Here is a 24001-nt window from a genome sequence, read left to right on the forward strand (position 1 = left end):
CCTCCCCTGCTCATGCTCTGTCTCTCTCTGTCTCAAAAATAAAAATAAAAACATTAAAACCCCTTGACATAAGCTATTCCATTTTATTTCACCTTTCACATTTGTTACAGCAGACCTAGGAAACCAATACATCTCACAATCCCTACCCTCTTCACATTCAATCTGCCAGCAAGATCTGTCAATTACATCTCTAAATAGAACTCAAATCTGTCTACTTTTCTGCTGCCATATTAATTCAGGCCACCCTTATCATCAGTGTGGGCACTGCAAATATTTCCTCATTGGCCCAGACTTGACCCCTTCAATTCATTCAGAAAGATCCACGCAAAGCCTCAGATCATGTTCACTCTCTGCTTAAACATCTGATTTCCACTGCTTTTAGCATAGCATTCGGATATCTTAACATGGCTTGCAAGATGCTACCTGATCTTTGAACCTCACCCGCTCCCTCACTCTCCATGCTCCAGCTACAACTGTTTTGTTTTTGTTTTTTTAGTTACTCAAATTTGGCAAATTCCTCTTCACCACATTGCCTTTGTGAGGAGTATTTACTCTGCTTAGGGATGTCTCCATTGCCTTCCTCTTACTTACTACCTTTCTAAATGCCCACTCTTTCTTACCTACAGTTCTGTGAAGTCTTTCTCTCCAACCCTGTGGGGTTTTTTTCTTTTTCTTTTTTAAATGAGAAAGAGAGAGAGAGAGAGCACCAGCAGGAGACAGGGACAGAGGAAGAGAGAGAGAGAATCTGAAGCAGGCTCCATGCTCAGAGCAGCTCCTGACACAGGGCTCGATCTCAGAACTCCAGGATTCATGACTCTCTGAAATCAAGAGTCAAAAGCACTCAACCAACTGAGCCACCCAGGATCCCCTGTGTTCTTTCTTTCTTTTTCTAGAAGATTGCATTGTGAAGATAGTCATAAAGAAGATTTGCCTATCAACCAATTTCTGATGGCCCAAGACACTGTGGCTCTGAAGGCAGCCCAAATATCCTTGGAAGAATGCCCCCAGGAGAAACAGGCTTGATTGACCCCTACGCCATCATCAAGCCCTCTGACCACTGAATTAGCCATGAAGAACACAGAAGACAAGAACACACTTCTATTGGTTGTGCATGTCAAAACCAACAAGCACCAGATAAAACAGGCTATAAAGAAACTGTATGACATTGATATGGTCGAAGTCAATCCCTTGATCAATCCTGATGATGAGAATAAGGCATATGTTCAGCTAGTTCCCAACTATGGTACTTTGGATGTTACCAACAAAAGTGGGATCGTCTGAACTGAGTCCTGCTAGCTAATTCTAAGTACACATTTTTCACCATTAAAAGAGGTCCATAATAATATCTCCCTTCCCACAAGCTTTCTGCAGTGTGAACTTGCTAGTCTCACACCAAGAAATGGGATCCAATTTCTTTGCCCTTGAATCTAGGCTGGCCTTATGACTCACTTGTTAACAGACAAGAAGTTGCTAAAAGTCTTGCTGTGTGACTTTCCAGGCTAGGTCCAAAAAGGTCATGAAGCTTCCACCTAATTTTCTTGAGACAGGTGGTCTGGAGGAAGCTGACCCCGTTATAAGAAATCCAACCACCTTGAGACCACCAAGCTGAAAACATGCATGGATGCTGGCTCAGATTTTTTAAAAAAAATTTTTTTCTTAACGTTTGTTTATTTTTGAGACAGAGAGAGACAGAGCATGAGCAGGGGAGGGGCAGAGAGAGAGGGAGACACAGAATCTGAAGCAGGCTCCAGGCTCTGAGCTGTCAACACAGAGCCCGACGCGGGGCTGGAACTCACAGACCGCGAGATCATGACCTGAGCCGAAGTCGGATGCTTAACTGACTGGGCCACCCAGGCACCCTACTGGCTCAGATTTTTAACCACTCGGATAAGTGAGTGGCTAAAAGTCCCATGTGAGCTCAGTCTTTTAGCCACTCCTACCACCAAACATGTGAGTGAAGCTGTTTGGAGCCTCTAGATCAGCCCATCCATCCACCAGCTGAGTCCCGCTGAGTAAAGTCAGTCACTCCAGGAGGAGTAGAAGAATCACGTAGCCACACCCTGAATCCTTGACCCATAGAGTCCATGAGGCCTAGACTCATGTGGTTTGTTACACAGCAATAGTAATGGGAACATCGCCCTAGTGGCCGTTCACAAGCATTTGCTTATGGATCTGACGCCTCCAAGAGATTGGAAGCTCCATGAGACCAGGTGGCATGTCTGTGCTGCTCACAATCACGTCCTCAGTGGCTGGCACAGGATTCATTATGTGTAGGTGTTCAGTAAAGATAAGAGTATCCCAAAGTCTTAGTCCTGTTGTAAGCTATATAAAGCTTTCTATATAAAGCTATACAAAGCTTTTTAAGCTATATAAACAGTGCACAAAGATTTCCAAGATACCCTAGGTTGAATGAAGGGAGGAAGTCTTCCACTGTTAGCCACCTGTAATGGAATCTGACGTTTGCAATTTCAGTCACGAGGAAATAACTTACAACTAATTTTTTTCAGGCTCCGAAACTGACCAGTCTTACTCAGAACCTTCTACTGAAATGACAAAATGTATTATGCTATATTAATATCTTTCAGGAGCTGAAGTAATTTGGTAACATTAAAGGTCAGAAAGTAGCTTCATATTAAAACTGAAAAAAAGAGACTGATTAAGGAGAGACTGTCCCATATCAGTAAGAGATAAATATTATTTCTTACTTTTTCACCATCCATTTTAATAAACTCATTAACCTATGTGATGATGTTTCTGCCAGTGGATATTAGGGAAATTTACAAGAGTTGAACTGATCCCCATTCACCTTAAACAAAATAGAATAGGAAGCACTAGGCTCATTTACATAATTGTTTTGGATTCCCTTGACAGAAATAATTTCCAGGGTTGTCTTGTCCAAAAATAATCTGCAATTCAAACTAGAGGCTTCATTTTTTTCCTTCATTTTCTTTGTGATAGGAATCCAAACTGTCTCATGATGTTAAATCTTGCCTGAAATGTATTATAATATCTTGGTCTCTTGTCGCAAGGCGATATCCTGACCACTCTAAAATGGAGTGTGAGCATGACATCTCTTTGTTTCTTCAGAACACTTCTCTGAAGGTATGTGAAAATGCTACCAACCACAAATTCTTCTCTCAGCTAGACTGCAGGATATTTTCTTATATAAGTCATCTAACATATATGCCCAGTAAATCCAGGATTAGGTTACTACACAAAGGTCACTCAAAACACAGATCATATGCAGTTGATCCTACTGCGGTGGGGGGCAGGGGGTAGGGGTAAGCTTGCTGAACCCTCACGCAATGGAAAATGTGCATATAACATTCAACTTCCCCCAAATTTAACTACTACTGTTGATCAGAAGCCTTACTGATAACATAAGTAGTTGATTAACACATATTTTGTATGCTATATATATCATATACTATATTACAATAAAGTAAGCTCGATACAAGAGAATGTTATTAAGACAATCACCAGGGAGGTGCCTGGGTGGCTCAGCTGGTTAAGCTCCTGACTCTTTGATATCGGTTCAGGTCATATCTCATGGTTTCGTGAGTTTGAGTCCCACATCTTGCTCTGCACTGACCACAGGGAGCCTGCTTGGGATTCTCCCTCTCTCTGCCCTTCTCCCGCTTGCACTCTCTCTGTCTCTCTCAAAATAAATAAATAAACTGAAAAAAAAATAAAGAAAACCATAATGAAGGGAAAACACAATTACACTACTGTATTGAATTTATCAAAAATAATCTGCGTATAAGTGGACGCACGCAGTTCGAATTGTTTAAGGGCCAGTTGCAGTTATAAACTGATTACTTTGATTTCCCTTTCAAAAGAAATGAGCCACCTCAGCTACATAACCTCATATGCACTCAAAACCAGTCCATGATTGTGAAACTACTTGTGTAAAACTCTTGAACTTTAAAAAAAATATTTTTTAACGTTTTATTTATTTTTGAGAGAGAGACAGAGTGCAAGCAGGGAACGGGCAGAGAGAGAGGGAGACACAGAATCTGAAGCAGGCTCCAGGCTCTGAGGTGGCAGCACAGAGTCCGATGTGGGGCTTGAGCCCTCGAACCCCGTGAGATCATGACCTGAATCGAAGTTGGACACCTAACTGATTAAGTTACCCAGCCGCCCCCCCTCCACCTTTTTAAAAAGATTTTATTATATTTAAGTAATCTCTACACCCAACATGGGGCTCAAACCCACAAACCCGAGATCAAGAGTTGAGCCAGCCAGGAGCCCCACACTCTTGAACTTTCTAAGAATTATTTCTCAGAGATGGTTTCAATTCCTATATAAGTCAGGATGGGTTAGGCCACCTTAACAAATACCCCCTGAACCTCAGTTGATTATTCCTTGCTTATGTTACACAACCAATTTGAAGCAGCACACGTGTGTGTAGGGTAGGTGTCCAATCATTGAAATCAGTCAGGGACTTAAGCCCAACAGAGATTCCATCTCGGGCTATGTCTCCACGATCACAAAGCCAGGAAAAGGGCACTTGGCAAATTGTGCACAAGCTCTTGATGTTTCTGCTTGGAGGTGATGTGACCCTCATGTCCTAAGGCTTCAGTAGCCAAGACAAGTCACATTACTCTGACACAAATTTCAAAGGTGTGGAGAAGTGCAAGCCCTCCATGAGCCCGGAAAGAGAGAAGAACCAGAATGCTTGTGCACAGATATGACTTACCACCAACTAGACGGCGACCCTGAGCCTCACGAACAATGAAGCAATCTCTTTTCAATAAGGAATACAAATTCCAAACTTTCTCACTCTCATTTAAGATTTATTTCCAAATGCCCAGTAGAAGGCAGTTAAAATAAAGTTTCAGATAAGTAATACCTCCTTGGAAAGAAATAGTTGATTTGTGTTTGCACAAGAGGACAATAGCCTGTATCTGATAGCAGGTCTGTGGCTTCAGAGCTAACAGCTGTGCGATGCTTGATCACCCACCAATTAATTAGTTCTGTCAAAGAGGAAATGCTTTGGATTCTGCTTCCCCAAATATCATGGGGGACCAGCAGCGTCAGCCTCACCTGGAAGCTTGCAATAATGGCAGATTCTTAGGCTCCATGCCATACCTACTCAATCAAAATTTGATTTTAACAAAATCCCTAGGTGACCCATGTAGACATTAATGTTTGAGCAGCACTAGGTATTAGGATATCTGGAGTATACCTGTGAAATCAATGATATATCACATTTGAAATTCCATCATTGAGGTCCAACATTAAAAACAAAACAAAACAAAACTTTCCAGGGCACCTGTGTAGCTCAATTGGTTAAACATCCAACTTCGGCTTAGGTCATGATCTCATGGTTCATGAGTTCAAGCTCCGCATCGGGCTCTCTGCTGTCAGCACTGAGCTGGCTTTGGATCCTCTGCCTCCTCCTCTCTCTGCCCCTCCCCTGCTTGTGCTCTCTCTCTCAAAAAAAAAAAAAAAAAAAAAGAACGTTAAAAAAAACCTTGTTATCTGCATAATATTTTGCTTGTTAGGTGGGCCTAATGGGACTGGCATCTTATTTTTCTAGTACTGAAGGGAATGGCAGGTGTGTGATGTTATGGTAGGGTCCCCTCCCTAAGGAAAGAAAAAAAGCCTCAAGGCAACCTGGATATGTAGGTGACAGCATCCCTCAGGACCTTGTAACATGAGACCACTTAATCAGACTGCATGTTTGTGTGTTACCATATATGGGAGACAAAGAAGTAAAAATATATTTAAAAAAAACTATGCCACATGGCATTCAGGGCTCAGTTCTTTGGGTACCAACCCAACTGAGCTGTGCCCGCAGGATTAAAGTTGCTTCCTGGAAAGAAAAGCCTAGGTGTCAAGACTCTCTGTTCCAGAATCCTGCTACAATGTTACTGTAGCAGAGTTCAGGGGAGGTCAGATGACGCCATGGCGAGCACAACTTGCCCCTATCTTAATATTGAACAGTAAGAAGTTCAGGGTCCCTTCCCCCCCCTCCCCACACATACACACGCATTTCTTTTGATTAGTTATCAGGTCTTCAAAGGCAAACTACTGCTTCCAAACTTTAAGGAATGCATATATTATTATAGCCTATCTCAGATTCCTATCTGAATGTGAATGACACCCCATTATTAACACAGTAGTACATATCAGAGGTGGTAATCATTTCTGTTTTTTTTTTTTCTTCCCTGAAAACAAGAATATGTCCAAAACGAGTAAAAGGGAAGGGCCAAAGTGAACTGAAATAATTGCACAAAATGATTTCCTCCCTGAATGGCGGGGGGGGGGGGGGGGGGGGGGGGGGGGGGTGCTTTTTAGGAAGTTTCAGCAAACATAATCCCACCCAGCTAGGAAAAGGTAAACCTAATTTAGTGCTCAACAATAATGCCTGGGTTTGTTTAATGGTTGTTGTGAAAATAATTTCACTCTACATAAATTTCGTAATGTAATCGCCACCTGGGGAGAGAAAGAAGCTACAAACAAATTGTCGTACATTTGTGGCTCTATCTAACATAAATAAGCTAAAACTTACCCACCAGTTTGATGATGCATTTTCCTTTAAACATGGCTCCATCTCAGAGCCACTGCAGCAAGATACGGAAAATATTTAATGAGAAACATAAAACATGTGCAGATAAGGTAAGTAAATATTTGTGTATGCGGAGTCACTAAGAGACACCTCGGTTATCATCCTCGTAATTTAGGAGTCTTGACACGGTTTATTCCCTATTGTTTGTAGTCATTTTTCTTCTACCTCTAAAATAAGTGAGTTTCATCATCAGTAGACACATAAAGCTTGGCTAAGGTGTTATAGCACTGCCTCTGGGTTTAGTTTGATAAAAAACCTGTTCCACAGGAAAGTCAATCATGTTGTTTAACTGAAATATGAGAGACTGGACTGAGCAGAACTCCAAGGAAACCCATTTGCTCTTCTATTATTTTTAAAAACACGTAAGCTTTTGACACCGATTCTTGATCTGACCCTCAAGAGGTGAATTTGGTTATAAAGGAATGAGAGTTGTATTACCGAACTCTAACTTGTCCGTGCACGCGATGAGCGGGAAGCCAATGTCTGAGACACTGGTTCTGAGGCAAATAAAGCTTTGTCATCAGAAGGGGAGCCCAAGGAGAAGGCAGGGGGTCATTCCCAAAACTGCCTTGCCCTGTTGAGCCTACAAACAGCTGATACGTGTTTGGGGAAGGAGGAGGATAAGGGATTTCTTATAAGGGATTTCAAGGGGGGTGCCTTGAAACGATTTGGAGGTATGCTTTCTTCAGGCAATGAGGCATGGGATCTGGTGATCAGGTACTCAGATAATTTCAATACAAATGTTAGCATCCAGTCCCCACTAGGTTACTACCATTATCAGTCAGTAAACAGGGAGTAGGAGTGGAAAAGGCAAAATTTCTGGTTGAAAAGAGGTGCATAAAACATAATTAAGTAGGGGACAAAACAGAAGTGAAGGTAAGTTAATCATGCAATGAACTCAACTATAGCTGCACTTATGCTTTCAAAATAGGTCTGGGAACCAGGGGTCTGGCCTCAGCTGCTTTACAGTACATTTGGCCAAAGTTCAGATATTATAATGCTCTGCCTATAGTTCTAGAACCAGGCCATGCAAGGCTTCTCACAAGACCAGAAAAGCTCCTCTGTCCCCTTTATTCCTTTCTCATTCCTGCTTTCAATTACCAGTTTCTCAAAATCATTCAGGAAACTTTGGAGGATCATTAACAGACCATTGGAAAGCCCAGAGCAATTGCCCAAGGACAGGAAAATGCACTGGCTCTTTTTAGAAGAACCTGTCTTTTTAGAAGATCATTGTCACTGAGTTGGCATTAGAGGATTTCTTCCTCCCAGCATAGTAATGTGTAGGAGCCTTTATTTAGTTGTTAATATAACATGATGTGCACTCTGTCTTTAGGTCTCTGTGTTTCCTGTGGTATTTTCTTCCCATCTTGGCAAAGTCCTACCTCATCCTCTTTAAACAGTTATGAGGAGTTCTTGGCCAGAAGCACTTGTATAATACTATCAGGTTATAGCTTATTTTCAGAGAAATAAGTTTAGCTATCCACAGCAGCGTCAAACAGAATTAATTAATTGCTCAGATACCTATGTTAATGTAATTTTAATTCATACTAATGCTTGTCCTTTGTTATTCAGAAATCATTTTTGTTTAGTTTATATTCTCTTTCAAGGTGTTAAGGATATTCCCTTTGTATTCATTCATATTTCCTTAACTGAGACAGGACTAGTTACATTTCTTCCAATATATACATGAAAATAATGCTTTTCTGTGATTACCATGTTTTTTGAAGTTTATTTATTTTGAGAGAGAGACAGCAAGAGCAGGGGAGGGGCACACAGAGAGAAAGAGAATCCCTAGCAGGCTCCGCACTGACAGTGGGGCTCAAACTCACGAACCCCAAGATCATGACCTGAGTCAACCAAGAGTCAACTGCTTAACCTACTGAGCCACCCAGGCATCCCTGTGATTATCATTATTTCCTACACTTATGTGCATCTTCATGAAATATCACATTTGTTTAGTGCTACCTAATTTTCCATGCACATTCATTCATTCATTCAATACATATTTATGAATACCAGGTACTTTTCTAGTCACTGAGGGTACTTGAGAAAACAAATCAGATAATCCCCACCCTCAAGAAGCTTACATTATTTTCAAGTTGTTGCAACTTCAGGTGATCTTTAAAAAAAAAAATAAAAATCTCCATCTTATAAAACCTATTTGGCTCCTTAATCCGTATGTACAAATCATAGACAGCATTTAGAAATAACATCTATAAACCATTTATTTTGTATCTGACAGTGTGTTAACCACCTTATATTTAATCCTTCCAGAAGGAAGTACTATTATGATCCTTAGTTTACAGATGAGGAAAGCAGGCTCCGAGAGATTAGTTAAGGGGAATTGGGAAAATTAATAAAGGAAAACCTCACTAAAGTGGTTTGGGTAGGCTAGAAAGGGGAATACCACATCAATTACAGGAAGCATTGTCAATTACAAGCTCCAAAATTAGTGTCACTTACAGACCCAACAAAAGAATCCTCCATAGGAAAGAATAATCAATTACAGGTCCCAATATAAAAAGATGTACTTTGCATCTTCTACAAGAAATTCACTATCCCTGCAACTCATCCAATGAGAAACCCTCATAACCATGAAATCTTGTCCCCCCCCCACACACACACACAATGGATTTTCCTTCAAAACAACCTGTCCCAATTTCCTCCTTCTTCTCCATAAAAATGAAATTCCTCTGCTGTATTTGTGGGGTTGGCCAATGGTTTTCCCGTAACTTCTTTATCTTGAATTTTATAATTGCCTGCCATTCCCAAATAAACTTTTTTTTTTTTCTGGTAAAATAACAGTTTTATTTTTAAGGCTAACAGAAGATACTAGATTAGATTTCCCTTGGCTCTTAACAACTATTTCATATTTCAGATGATACTTGATGAGGGACCATAAGGCAAGCTGAGGGCCAAGCACAAGTATCATAACCCCTCCCTTTGTGTGATATTCCTCTGTCACTCCTGGTTGCCCAAGAACAAAGAAAGGAAAGAAAACAAATGGTTAACTGATAAGATCACAGTCCTACAGGACATGAGTCTCCATCAGTTTACAAATGTCTTAGTAAATTACAAGAAAATGGCAATCTTATCAGTAGCCTAATCTCCAGAAACCTACAGACTCAGTGTCCTGGAGCCCCAACATCACCCTCCCCTCCATAGTGATGTGGGGAACAAAGGCAAGAAGGAAATGGCAGGTAAAATTAAATTTCTTTATAACCTGCAGCCCACTGACAAATACTTGAGGCAAATACAGAGTGTAACATTTCTCCAGGACCCCCATATGGTCATAATGTTAATGCCTTACTAGAGGGAGAACAACCTTATCTTGACAATAGCAAGGCCGCTGGTATCTTAGGAGTCCTATTTAGCATATAAAAGTCCCTTTGGAGGCCCCCCCTTTTGACTTTACCACCCCAACTCCATAGTATATAACCTGTCACTTTCCACAACCCCAGTGCAGCTCTTTCTGCCCTTGGGTCCCATGCTTTAATTAAAATCACCTTTTTGCACCAAAGACACCTTCAAGAATTTTTTCTTGGCCATCAGCTCCAAACCCCCACCATTCCAAAACCTCATCAATACTTTACACACGTTTGATGAATAGAAGAATGACTGGATGTACTTCTTTTGGATTCCCATTCAGCTAGGCATCAACAACAACTTGTGTTGTCCCAGAACAATCTAGGCATTTTTGTATGAGAGAGAAGATGGGAAGGGTGGTAAGGAATTGTTTTGTTTTGTTTCAGTTGAGTTTAGGCAGATGATCTTAGGGGTGCTTGCTTGGCTATTACTGGAGAGCAGGAGACATCAATTCCCTCTGCTTTGGAGCCTCAAACTGAGTTGCTTCTGAGAGTCAAGCTCATCAGCGGAATGTTTCAGGAGAGTTCCCTCAAGAGTCTCAGGAATCCGAGAACACTTGGGAGGTTAAAGATCAGAGGCCACCAGAGATCCCAGAAGGGCAAAACCAGGGCACCTTGCCAGTAGTTGGTATGAGGGGCTGCCTGTAAAACTATATAGGATCTGGAAAGATGAAAGGCACCGTTGTGTGGGGTAAAACTGCACAAAGCAATGGCTGGGTAAGGAATCACTGACTTTCCTTCACTGCCCTACCCACTATTACAGTTTAATCCATGAAGTTCCTACAAACTTCTCCCCTTCCCTAGACACCCTTCCGGCTCCCCAGGTGTGCGCATGCGCAGATAGATTCCCAGCTGCCGCCGCAGGAGCCGGCAGGGCATCGATCGACTCTGTGCTCGACTCCTCGACTTGTCGGCACTTGATTGAGACACGTGATAACGTAATTTCCGGTAGCGGCTCGGTTTCCGGCTTTCGGTTTTTGCGGGAGCAGCGTAGGCCTCAGGTGAGTTGGAACGTGTTTTCGTTGCCCGTTTCCGACCTCCCCGTTACCGGCCGCCGCTGGGCCCGACGCCCGCTTGTGGGAGCCGGGAGTGGACGGGGCGCAGCGGTGGAGCCGGCGCGCGTTCGCTTCGGCGTTCGCAGAGGGGGCGGGGGGGAGTTTGAGACTGACGCGCTGGTCCCGCCAGGACCCGGAATTAGGAGCCTTGTCTCCGGTGGGAAGGGTTGGCATCGGGGATCGTGGGGCCGCTTCCTGGGGCTTTGGTCGAACGTGCCTGTGGCTGAAGAGGCGGGAAGCCCCTTTTGGACTCTCGGTGCCCTTGCTCTCATCCAGTCCACCATCAAACCCTACATGAAGTGTTGCGAGAGTCTTCCCTCTGAGGGATCTGCTTTAAGTTTGACCGAGCAATTCCTTCTCGTCGTTTTCGCGACGTGAGCCCTTTTTCGGGTAAGGAGTGGGGGGCGGGGGTCGCAAGCCTGACAAGCATGACCTTTCACCTGTTAAGTGCGGTCCCTGCAGTGGGCCTGAAATTTGTGAAATGAAGGAATATGTGGGGGCACCCAAGGAAATAAAGCGAGGTCACAGTTTGCACCTGAAAACAACGTAAAAAGTAAAGTAGCGAGGTTAGTGTGAAAGAGAAGGGCGAGGAGACCCGCGGAATTGCCCGGCCTGGTGTTTATTAGCTATCTGACCTTGGGCAAGTCCTTTAACCTGTAATAGCCATTAATAATAACAGCTACTTGAAGTGCTTACTGCCCATGCCAGAACTGTGCTTGAAGTTTATGTGTCGTTCAGTCTTCTGAGTTTTACTAGGTAAATGCTGTTAAACCAGCCCCGTTTTACCGCTATGGACCCGAGAGATTAAGGAACAGCTGGTGATAACCATAGATAGGGTTTGAATTCAGATGTGGTCTGTGCTAGAGTCTGAGCTCTTAACCATCACGCAGTACTGCTCTCTCTGAGCTCCCTAATTTCAATTCAGGCAGCGTTAACCTTAGAGTCAGGACAGCTGGTGATAGTGTATATAAATTAAGTAATTAATAGGTACGAAGTGCTTTTGAAGTGCACCCATGAGGTATTGCTTGGTAAACTTTGTTAATGTTGCGTCTTAATGATTTTTACTGGGCATACATTTGCTAGTTTCTTTTTTATTTTTCTTAAAATCTACTCAATTCTAAAATAATCTCATTAAAAATTAAAGTTATTAAGTGAGGCAGATGAAAAAACTGTATTGCTTGTCACAAGTGAAAGATAAGTATAAAAATAAATCCATTGGTTGAAATAATCTTATTGAAATCTGCCTAGGGCCCGGTGCTCCATCAAGTTTTGAGCCGGAGAACTGTTTGTTTGTTTGTTCATTTAAAAAGGGCTAGCAAGTGTTGGAGAGGTTTTAAAGACTGCTAACAAACTAATATTTCCTGCACTTGGGATTGAAAGAAAATTGAGATGTTAATAATCCTTATGTCCTCATGCCATACAACAGTGAGTTAATGCTCTCCATTTATAACCGAATTATTTACTATCTCCTTAGGCTGTTTAACCGCAAACATGGATATAAGACCAAATCATACAATTTATATCAACAATATGAATGACAAAATTAAAAAAGAAGGTAAGTGCTTTTAAAAAACATTTATTCACAACCAAAGCATGTTTAATTACCGGCATCTGAAAACTTGTGCGGCTTCAAAACTTGTCATGTAGTCCTCTTTGTCAGTACCTGCAACAGTGCCTTGTTTCTTTTTGTGTGAGGATTTCAAGGCTTTTTAAAAACAAAAATAGGTAGGGGCTGAAAATAAGTGGAATATGTTTACTAAAATGTGTAACTTTGTATAAATAAGTGTGTGATGGAGGGTACTCGATGCAGTGTCATTTTATGAAGAATTTTGTCATTGTTTCTTTCACAAATAACTTGTTTCCCCTCTAATTTTGCTCAGAATTGAAGAGATCCCTGTATGCCCTGTTTTCTCAGTTTGGCCACGTGGTAGATATTGTAGCTTTAAAGACCATGAAGATGAGAGGTCAAGCCTTTGTTATATTTAAGGAGCTGGGTTCATCCACAAATGCCTTGAGACAATTACAAGGATTTCCATTTTATGGTAAACCAATGGTAAGGCGATGTTACTATTTTGGGTATAATCACTATTGATGGTGTGTTAAGTTTATAGACCTATGCATGAAACTGGATGTTTCTTTCTGCCTTAGTTATGTGTTAGAGCAAGTTTGGTTTATTTTATTTACACATTTATGTTTATAGAAACACATTAGTAGTAGAGTTTGTAATTCACTTAGTTTATGACAGACAGGCAATAACAAAATACAATGAGATATAGTGTTTATTTTTTTTAAGTTTACTTTTATTTTGAGAGAGTGGGGGAGGAGCAGAGAGAAAGGGAGACAGAATCCCACGCAGGCTTCACACTGTCGGCGCAGAGCCCAATGCGGGGCTTGAACTCAGGAACCCACGAACTGTGGGATTATGTTGAACTGAAATCAAGATTCAGAGGCTTAACCGACTGAGCCACCCAGGTGCCCCAAGATGTAGAGCGTTTAAAAAAGACAATGGCAGTATTGGCAATATTCTTATCTTGAAAGAACTAGAAGTTAATAGCTCAAAACGTTAAAAAAAAAAAAAACCTTTGTAAACTTATAAAATAATATAAAACAAAATCATGGTCAAAGGAAATCCAGTTGATGTTTCAGAAAATAGCATAGTGAAATAACTCATATCAGAAGCTATACAGTCTAGAAAAAGCAGTGATCTGAGAAAAAAACCATCGGTTTAAATTCATAGGTTTTGTTGGTGAATAACAGTGAACAGAAGTGAAATAGTTATGCGTAGAAAGTTTTAAACTAAGGAATGACATACTGAGATTCACATTTAGCTGCTGGAAGAAGATTGGACTGTGGGAGGGCTGGGAGGATGTAAGGGAACTCAGGCCACTGGTGTAAGAGATAGTAGAGGATTGGATTAGAGTAGAGACAGGGTATAAAGCAAGGGTTTCCAAATGTGTGAATGAATACAGAGTACCTTGGGTGTGGATTTCTGAGTGCTTTTTTTCTGGGACTGGGATGGGGAGGGGCCTTGGGGAAAGCCAAGGCCCAGAGTTTCAAAGCCCTGGGTCATCATTCTGCCGTAAACTGGCTCTGTGCCCAGTGTGTTCATTTTCAGTACCTGTAAGATGTAAGCGGATTGGCTCTCCTTTGGGCTAATTCAGAGGTTAGCAAAAACTTCATAAAGGAATAGATCATATTTGAGGCTATAGGTATATGCACATACAGTTTCTGTTGCATATTCTTGTGTATGTGTGTGGGTGTATTTAACAACCCTTTAAAACCATTTAAAAAAAAAAAAGTCCTTATAGGCCATGGGCTAGATTTGGCCCATAGTCGGTAGTGCAGATACTGGTCTAATCCCTTTATTTTAGAAATGGAGAATGAGGCACAGAAGTTGCCTACCTAGGTTATATTAATATAACCAGTGGCAGTGCAATCACACCCACTATTGTGATTTTTTTTTTTTTTTCTCTTCTAAACTAGGGATCTGAACACTGTCCTAAAGGGTCAGGTAGTAAATATTTTAGGCTTTGTGGGCTGGATGATCTCTCCAGCAACTTTTTTTTTTTTACGTTTATTTTATTTTTTGAGAGCGAGAGAGAGTGCGAGTGTGAGCAGAGGAGGGGCAGAGAGAGAGAGGGAGACACAGAATCTGAAGCAGACTCCAGGCTGCGAGCTGTCAGCGCAGAGCCCAATGCAGGGCTCGAACTCACCAGGAGATCATGATTTGAGTCAAAGTCAGACACTTAACCAACTGAGCCACCCAGGCGCCCCCAGCATCTATTTAACTCTGCCTTCATAGCAGGAAAAGCAGCCATAGATGGTATGCTAGTGAATGAGTGTGGTTCTCTTCCAAAACACCTAATTTACAAAAACAGGCGGTGTTGGCTGTGGTCTGTAGTTTGAGGGCCTTTATGTAGCATGCTGTTTAATTCAGGAGTGGGCACTTTTTGTTACTGGAGCCAAGTTTTCCTTTTCTATCAAGTTCCCTTTCTCCCATCACTTCGTATCTGATGGGCATCATCTGTGTGGAAAAGCCCACCTCAGAAGACTGGGATTGTGCCCACGTACCTCCTTTTTGATAAAACGGTATTTCCTGAAACCAGGGTTTTTTTCTTAGTACGTATGAAGAAATAGCATAATGGAGATCTCACTTGGCAGGAGCATAAGGCTGAGTTTTAGTTTAAGTCTAAAATTACATTAATGTGGAGGAACAATTTCTTCCCGTAGAGGATTTTAAGGCTGTTTTGTTGAGATGACCAGTTTGCATGTGCCTATTACTCAGATACAGGAAAGCTAGAAATGGCTGTGTTTGGCACTGGCTTCACTTTGGCAACTAATGATTTTAAATCAATGGAAAAAGTCCAGTAGGCTGATACTGCATTGAAAGTAGTTTATGAGTTCCATTCTCTGCCTTCAGGAAGGTAGCAGATACTGCCAGATCTCCAGCATCCTGGAAGAGGGAGAAGAACATTCTTTGCGCTGTCTTGTTTGTGTTTATTTAGGTGGTTTTGGTTGCTCTTCTGTTGTAACTCCCAACATACAAGATCAGAAATGAACAAAATTTGCTATAACTTGGAACTCATAACCCTAATTCAAGGATATTTGGTTATTTAATGCCAAAAACAGAAGAACCATCTTCCTAAGTGGCTTCTGTTATGAAACCTTTAGCATAAATGTGAAACTTGCCCCTTCTCTAAGCTCTGGGTGTACTGCTTTTATCGCTAATGGGTTTTTAGTCTAGACCAGAGTTTTCCAGCATTGGCCCTTTTTTTTTTTTTTTTTTAATTTTTTTTTTCAACGTTTATTGATTTTTGGGACAGAGAGAGACAGAGCATGAACGGGGGAGGGACAGAGAGAGAGGGAGACACAGAATCGGAAACAGGCTCCAGGCTCTGAGCCATCAGCCCAGAGCCCGACGCGGGGCTCAAACTCACGGACTGTGAGATCGTGACCTGGCTGAAGTCGGACGCTTAACCGACTGCGCCACCCAGGCGCCCCCAGCATTGGCCCTTTTGAACTGAGTAACTCTTGTCGTGGTGGGCTATCTTGTTGATTGCAGAGTGTTTAACAGCATCCCTGGCCCCTGTCCACTACACGCCAGTAGCATGACAACCCACAGTGTCTCCATTCGGTAGCACCAGCCTTCTCCTGTGGGCAAAATCACCTCTGATTTGAGAATCACTAGTGTAGACCAGGCAGCTAAGAATGGTGGCTGAGGTCAGAGATTTTCACAGGTGACTGTGTCATAAGGATAGACACAAGATCACCCAAGATCTGTTCAGGTCAGGGAGAAGGTTGAAGAACTAGGGCAGATGAGAGGGAGTCCTTGGGACTAAGCATTATTTTAAGTCTGTTCCTTCTGGTTAGATGATGCCATGCAAAACCACAGTTGTTTGCAGAGATGAGACCACTTAGAAACCCTGTGCTGCAGCAGCCGGGAGCAGCCAGAGAAAGTGCTGGATACTAAGGTGAGGGTAGGCATGCTCTCCTCTTGCTGCCCCAGTATACTCATCTCTAGCTGAGGTAAAGAAAAGACAGACTTGCTTTTGATTTTGACAAATTTCCTCCTTTAAACCCATGATACTTTAGAAGGTCTCTGGTTTCCCTGCGGACGGAGATTAAATTCTTACTCTATAAGGCAAATTTAGATAGTAATTTGTAGGACTCTTGTGTTTTGATATGGTCAGAGAACTTGTTTCAGCTCATTCAGCTACAGAGAAGAAAGGTTTCCTTGAAGTGGAAGTTGCCGTTTGCAGATAGATGCACCCTAGAAAATAGTTGTAACTCCTAGCACCAATTTTGGGATGGGTGATTGAATCTAGCTGTGTGGTAATGCTCTAGGCCACGGCCGTGCTACTCGAAGTGTGGGCCCCACCGTCCACTTTGTGCTTCGTACAAGTACAGGATCTCAGGCCTCACTCAGACCTACTGCATCAGAATCTGCAGTCTTACAAGCACTCAAGGTCTTTGGAAAGTACATTAATGTTTACAAAATGCTCTCCTAGACCAGTGTTTTTAAACGCCTGCCTGCTGTCTCAGTAGCATGTCCCTGCTGGCTTGGGCATAGTAAGAAGGAGCGGGTGGCCTGGGTGCCTAGTTGTGATGCCATCCTTTGTTTCTTTTCAAAGCATTTTACAGTTTAAGTTGATGCCGCTATTGGTCATTTTGTTGAAAGATAATACATCGGGGCACCTGGGTGGCTCAGTAGGTTAAGTGTCCGACTCTTAATTCAGCTCAGGTTATGATCGCAACGGTTTCATGGGTTTGAGCCCCACGTCGGGCTCTGTGCTGACAGTATGTAGCCTGCCTGGGATTCTTTCTCTCCCTCTCTCTCTGTTCCTCCTGTGCTTGCTCTCTTTCTCAAAATGATTAAATAAATGTAAAAAAATGTATAAAAATATTAAAAAATATATAAAAATAGCAGATTGGATTCAAAGGGAAATTCTTCTCAATCTTTAGTACTTAACTTTGAAAATCTCAAATTCTATATGACACATTCTACAGCTAATTGACACAGCTCGACCCTTATATTGAGACTCCCTGCTAAGCAGCAGACAACTTTCCAATGTAGTTTTCTGTTTTATGAAATGGAGAGAAGCAGTGGTGCAGATATTACAAAGTTCTGTTATTCCCATATGAAAATGTGTGGGTTTTCTTCTGATAAACCTAGTTGAGTCTGACTTTGTCTAAAAATTGTGAATCATAGACCACAATTTATTTTCACTGGGTGTGTGTTAGATTTCTTTAGGGATGTGTTACGAACTAGCATGTAGTGTATTTGTGTAATGAAATTTGAAATATTAATGAGTAGTGTAAACAGCCTTCAGTGTAATTGAAAGTAACCTGTCTCCACATAATTAAAACAGCGAATCCAGTATGCAAAAACAGATTCTGATATAATATCTAAAATGCGTGGCACTTTTGCTGACAAAGAAAAGAAGAAGGAAAAGAAAAAAGCAAAAACAGTGGAACAGACTGCAACAGCTGCCAACAAAAAACCTGGCCAGGTAAGACAGACCAAAGCTCCTGGGTCTGCTGGTGCTGCAGACTTGATGGAGGGGTCCGTGTTCCACTTACGGGAGGGTCTCCGAGGCGTGTGTGTATGTTTGTGCCTGTGTGTGTTTCAAGGTGGACTTTTAAGAAGCTGGAATGGTTGAGTTCTTATAAGATTCCAAGACTTATGTTTAAGCACCAAATTAAAACATAAACCTGTACATCTGCAGATTTATATGAAACAGTTTTGTTTGAATTTGGCATCCAGTTCCATCGTTCTTCAAAATCTGTTAATATCTATTGGCTTATTTCTCAACTTCTGCCCGTAAATAATACTGTGGATACTATCTTTAATCTTCAGTATGCCACACAAAACTGCTTTCCTTAAACAATTTGGAAGTTAGAAATCTAATTTAAAATACCAAATAAAAGTAGTTACTTTTGGATTGAAAGTGATTAGAAATCAGTTTCACGAAGTGTAATGGTCGACTTTTGTGTACTTGCTTTAAAAAAAAAATTAAGAGGGGCACCTGAGTGGCTCAGTCAGTTAAGTGTCTGACTCTTGATTTTGGCTCAGTTCATGATGTCACAGTTTGTGGGATGGAATCCACATCAGGCTGTGCACTGACAGTGTGGAGCCTGCTTGGGATTTCTCTCTCCCTCTCTCTGCCCCTACCCTGCTTGCACTTTCTCTTTCAAAATAAAGTAAAAAAAAAATTAAGAAAGACAGGTTCTTGGTTTCTCCATATATATATTTCTCAGTAATTTTATATTTACATATTATAAATATGTAATTTTAATGAATTTTTTTATAATCTTAAAGGTTAAAGGTGGTTAAATTTTATGATATAGTCCTTAAAATTTAGGACTAGATCTTTCAAAATTAACTGACGAGTTAGTTTTAGTCAGTTAAGGTGGCAGTTCTTAAAATGGAATAAGAAATCTTTTTAAGTTAATGGGTTTAAGTTTTCAAATTTTAACATAAGTGTTCTTAGTTCAAGTGTACAGTATAGTGATCCAACAATTCTATATGTTAGTGCTCATCATGATAAGTGAGAAGTGTATTCTTAATCCCCTGCCTCTATTTCACCCATCCCCCTCAGCCACCACCCTCTGGCAACCACCAAGTCTGTTGTCCGTAGTTAAGGGTCTGTTTCTTGGTTTGTCTCTCTCTTTTTTTTTTTTTTTTTTTTTTAACCTTTGTTCATTTGTTTTGTTTCTGCAATTTCACATGGGTAAAATCGTATGGTATTTCTTTTTCTCTGACTTCTTTCACTTAGCATTATACAGTCTAGCTCCATCCCTGTCATTGCAAATGGCAAGATTTCATTTTTTTTTATGGCTGAATAATGTTCCATTGTGTGTATATATGTATACATATACATACATATATATCTGTATACACATATACCACATCTTTTTTTTTTTTTAATGTTTGTTTATTTTTGAGGAAGAGAGAGAAACAGAGCATGCGCCAGGAAGGGGCAGAGAGAGAGGGAGACACAGAATCTGAAGCCGGTTCCAGGCTCTGAGCCGTCAGCACAGAGCCTGATGCAGGACTCAAACCTATGAACCATGAGATCATGACCGGAGACAAAGTCCAGCGCTTAACCAAGTCCGGCGCTTAACCGACCAAGCCACCCGGGCACCCCCATACACCACATCTTGATCCATTCATCTATTGATGGACACTTGGGCTGCTTCTATAATTTTTGGCTTTTGTAAATAATGCTGCTATAAACATCAACGTGCATCTATCCTTTGGAATTAGTGTTTTTGTATTCTTTGGATAAATATTCAGTAGTGCAATTACTGGATTTAATTTTTTGAGGAACCTCCATAGTTTGGATTCCCACCAACAGTGCACGAGGGTTCCTTTTTTTCCACATCCTCACCAACACTTGTGGTTTCTTGTGTTTCCGATTTTAGCCATTCTGACAGATATGAAGTGTTACATCGTTGTAGTTTTGATTTCATTTCCCTGGAGATGAGTGATGTTGAACATCTTTTCATTTATCTGTTGGCTTTCTCTATGTCCTTAGAGAAATGTCTGTTCATGTCTTCTGCCCATTTTTTAGTTGGATTGTTTTTTGGGTGTTGAGTTTTATCAGTTCTTAATATATTTTGAATACTTAACCCTTTATTGGATATGTCATTTGCAAATGTCTTCTCCCATTTAGTAGGTGGTCTTTTAAAAACTAATGTTAATTTTATGCAGTAATTAAAATTATAAACTCTTTTTTAGAGCGATTGGAAAAATTTTTTAAGTTTATTTTGAGGTAGAGTGTGTGCGAGTGGGGGAGGGCCAGGGGGAAAGGGGGAGAGAAAGAGAATCCTAAGCAGGCTCTGCACTGTCCACATGGAACCCCATATGGGGCTCGATCCCACAACCATGAGATCATGACCTGAGCCTAAATCAAGAGTTAGGACACTTAACTGTCTGAGCCACCCAGGCATATGTGATTGGAAGTTTTAACTGTTTTCTCTTTGTTTTGTTTAGGGAACACCAAATGCAGCAAATACCCAAGGAAATTCAACACCAAATCCTCAGGTAATATTTTTCCCATGTAGTGCTTGCTCTTTAAAATAAAATTATAAACCACTACGATAATACACAACTTGCATGTCTCCAGAAACTGAAAGTAATTCCTCTACAAAACATTAAATTATATAGCACTTTAATGTAGAAACTCACTTCTCAAAACATTTTAGTTATTTTAAGGGGGAGAAAATGAAACCTGACTTTATTCTTTGCTTTCCATAATGATTCAGTAATGGAATCAAAATGACAGATTTTAAACTGCGAAGGCTGGGAGCAAGCATTTTTGTTTTCTCCACAGTACGTTTGAAGCCCAGGGCTTTACAGACACACAGCTTGCGGGAATTGGCCAGGTGACAGGCTCTCTTTCCATACTAGTTGCCTGAAACACTAAACCATCTTTTCTAATAGAGCAAAGTTGTTTACAATTACCCTTGCTCTTCTGAGAACAAATACATGTCCCTTTGTATAGATGGTTTAGAAACCTTTTAGCAAATCTCCCTGCTGGAGGCCTCAAAGAGAAAGCTTCAATTATATACTAATGGTTTTCTCTTTGGTCCCTTGGATGCTCAGGTCTGACAAGATCCTTAAATCCAGAGAATTCCTTGCATCTCTGAGCTTTCCTTCTCTGACTTTAAGTTGTGTACATCTTCTATATTATCTACTTCTCTTCTTTGAAGTCTTTGGGCAATTACAGTACAGTTTACAAATGCCAGTACTTCATTCTCTAAGCCTTACGTTGTTCTTTACTCATCATGTCTTCTCTAAATGAAAGTAGTCTGAAGACAAATAGGCTCTCAGGTACAGGATGACCCTGTCTCTTGGTCCTCATAACCCCAGGTCGGGGTGCCAGAGAATTAGTTTAATATCTAACAATGGTGTTTGTTTCTACTTACTTGGATGGAAGTAGATGCTCTGTAGGTCTCATTTACTCGCAGAAAACATTGTCACCCAGTCGTGGCCCTAAGTGGTAGTTCCAGAGTTTCTTAAACGCTGGGAGGTTGTAAATAATGCAGAAGATTGAGTATCTGAGTGTTGTTCCTCGGGTAACCAGCTGAAGATGGAGGGCATTGCTGCCTTTCTAGTTAGGGTCTTTCAACTATGTAATCCAGATGGCAGAGTCCTCCCGTTACAACTGAAACATTGTTTTCAGTACTATTAAATTCTTAAAACGTAATGAGATTTGCAGTCATCCAAATTTGCATAAAGTGACTTGAACGCCTCCTTAGTTGCTGTTAGGTTTATGTTTATTTGCATGGTGTCCTTGTTTTTCAGCTTTAGTGTTTGATGTAGTGCTACGATTTCATGTTCCTAATAAACTGGAACGTAGCTCTCTGAAGTTTAGATTTTAATGTGAGAGCTAAATGGCGTACCATGCTTTTCATACTGAAAGCTAACTTTGCTTTTTTCTTTGTAATAGGTCCCTGATTACCCTCCAAACTATATTTTATTCCTTAATAATTTACCGGAAGAAACAAATGAGATGATGTTATCCATGCTGTTTAATCAGTAAGTCTCTTCACAAACCAGTGTGTGTTCTGAAATCCTCCCAACAGGATGTGGAGCGCTTCCGTGGGTTGAATCCATTTATGTATCACACAGCAGTACTTCCAGGGTCACAGATTTGGTTTGGGATTAATCCTGAATTGAAGTCCGTCTGCAGAGTGAGCATATGTAAAGCTGAAGTACCTCTGATGTTTGAATTACTAATTCTAATTGATGAGTAAAACAGGAAACCAAGCCTTGATACAATGACAAGAATAGAATTAGCTTACGTTATACCGACCCTTCTTTCACCGTATTCCTAATTATATTTTAGACTCTTTCAACCTACTCAGGATTCTGGTAGGTCATGTTACGTTTCCTAGACCAGTATTAGGAAGTTGCTTAGCAAATTTAAACACAGAACAGACATTTATGTATTTGATAGCATTTATGTAAATTGTTTCTCCTTTTACAGATTTCCTGGTTTCAAGGAAGTACGTTTGGTACCTGGAAGGCATGACATTGCTTTTGTTGAATTTGAAAATGACGGACAGGCTGGAGCCGCCAGGGATGCTTTACAGGGATTTAAAATCACACCTTCCCATGCCATGAAGATCACCTATGCCAAGAAATAACATGGGATAGTTGTCTTTAAGGGACTTGGTGTTATTTATAGTGTTTGTTTTGATAACATTTGGTCAACCCATTTTAATAGTTGGGGGTGAGGGGGAGTGAAAGTGAAATTTTGGTGAATGATTTAAATAGCTGGTCTTTGTTTAGCCTGGTGAACTATGAAATATGAAGGCCTTAATTTTGTACAATAAACTATTATTTGTACTCTATACATAACGTTTCATTCATTTCACTGTCCTGTCAGCAAATGCCTACACTAGTTTAGAACACATCTTACGGTGTATAAACCGGTCTAGGATGCTTTTGTAGTATTTTGGGGTATTTCGAAATACTACGTAGTACGTAGTATTTCGTAGTATAATGGCAGAGAAACATTGAATCATTTTAATAAAAGTAAAGGAGAATTAGATCAAGCCCTTGAATGAGATTTTCTGTAGTTTCCATCCTGCTGGAGTTTTTGTTAGTTTATTGGTTTTTTTAATTGAGTTGCATTAATGGTAAAAATAGGGGTGCCTGGTGGCTCAGTTAGATAAGCATCTGACTCTTGATCTCGGCTCAGGTCACAATCTCATCATTCATGAGCTCGAGCCCTGTGTCAGGCTCTGCGACTGACAGCACAGAACTTGCTTGGGATTCTCTCTCGGTCTCTCTCAATAGACTTTAAAAAAAAAATTTTGCCCTGGGTGTTAGAAGAAAATGAGACCTGGGCAGGATCTAAATTTGAACTTTGTGCTCTTCAAATAAATGAGCATTGGTTTTTTTTTTTGTTTTTTTTTGTTTTTGTTTTTGCAGTTAGTAGGCATTTCACAAAGCTCTTCATTCAGCATTTAATTGAATAAAGGTCATTTTGGAGTAACTACTTATGTTTTCCAGGAAGAGAGAGGGAAAGGGAATGCTGTCTTCGAACTTCTCATTTTATGTTCTCATCCTCTTGATGTGGAATTGTTCTGAAGGAATACCTGCTTGGCTAATAATCTAACCTCTTCATTGAAAGACCTCCAAGGGAAAGAAGTTGCAATCTATAATATTTTTTAAGACACGTGGGCTGACTTGTAAAGGGTTGCCAGTTCTAATCTTGATACCTCGTAATTCTCAAACACCAGTTTTTAATTCTTTAATAGCAAAGGTCATTTTCTTTAGCTTTTGATTCATACCTAGGGTTATGATTCAGTCCCCTGCTAGTAAAATCATGGGCATCTTTGAACAATTTTTTCACATATAGTACACATTAAAGTGACACTTGATTTTTTGTGTGTGTGTTTCTCACTGTTTCCCTGAACAAAAGTTAGAATTTGTATACTTACAGGAAGTCTGCTTTTAGACATGTAGGTTTTTATCCCATCACTCTTGTGCA

At 40.7% G+C, this 24001-nt stretch overlaps 1 protein-coding gene across 2 annotated transcripts; it reads left to right on the forward strand.

Moving 5' to 3' along the window:
- The first annotated feature begins 10854 nt into the window (after positions 1-10854).
- On the forward strand, positions 10855-22856 carry SNRPB2 (small nuclear ribonucleoprotein polypeptide B2). 2 transcript variants are annotated; one of them, XM_015539586.2, is made up of 7 exons: positions 10855-10940; positions 12469-12549; positions 12875-13047; positions 17864-18004; positions 20491-20541; positions 21950-22038; positions 22490-22856. In XM_015539586.2, the coding sequence occupies exons 2-7, from the start codon at positions 12486-12488 to the stop codon at positions 22647-22649; spliced, it is 678 nt and encodes a 225-aa protein (XP_015395072.1). In that variant the 5' UTR covers positions 10855-10940; positions 12469-12485; the 3' UTR covers positions 22650-22856. The 2 variants fall into 2 exon arrangements, with proteins under 2 accessions (XP_015395072.1, XP_042836867.1); XM_042980933.1 differs by lacking the exon at positions 10855-10940 and adding an exon at positions 11183-11384.
- Positions 22857-24001: the final 1145 nt, after the last annotated feature.

This window comes from Panthera tigris, chromosome A3 (genome assembly GCF_018350195.1).
Source record: "Panthera tigris isolate Pti1 chromosome A3, P.tigris_Pti1_mat1.1, whole genome shotgun sequence".
NCBI classification, from domain to species: domain Eukaryota; kingdom Metazoa; phylum Chordata; class Mammalia; order Carnivora; family Felidae; genus Panthera; species Panthera tigris.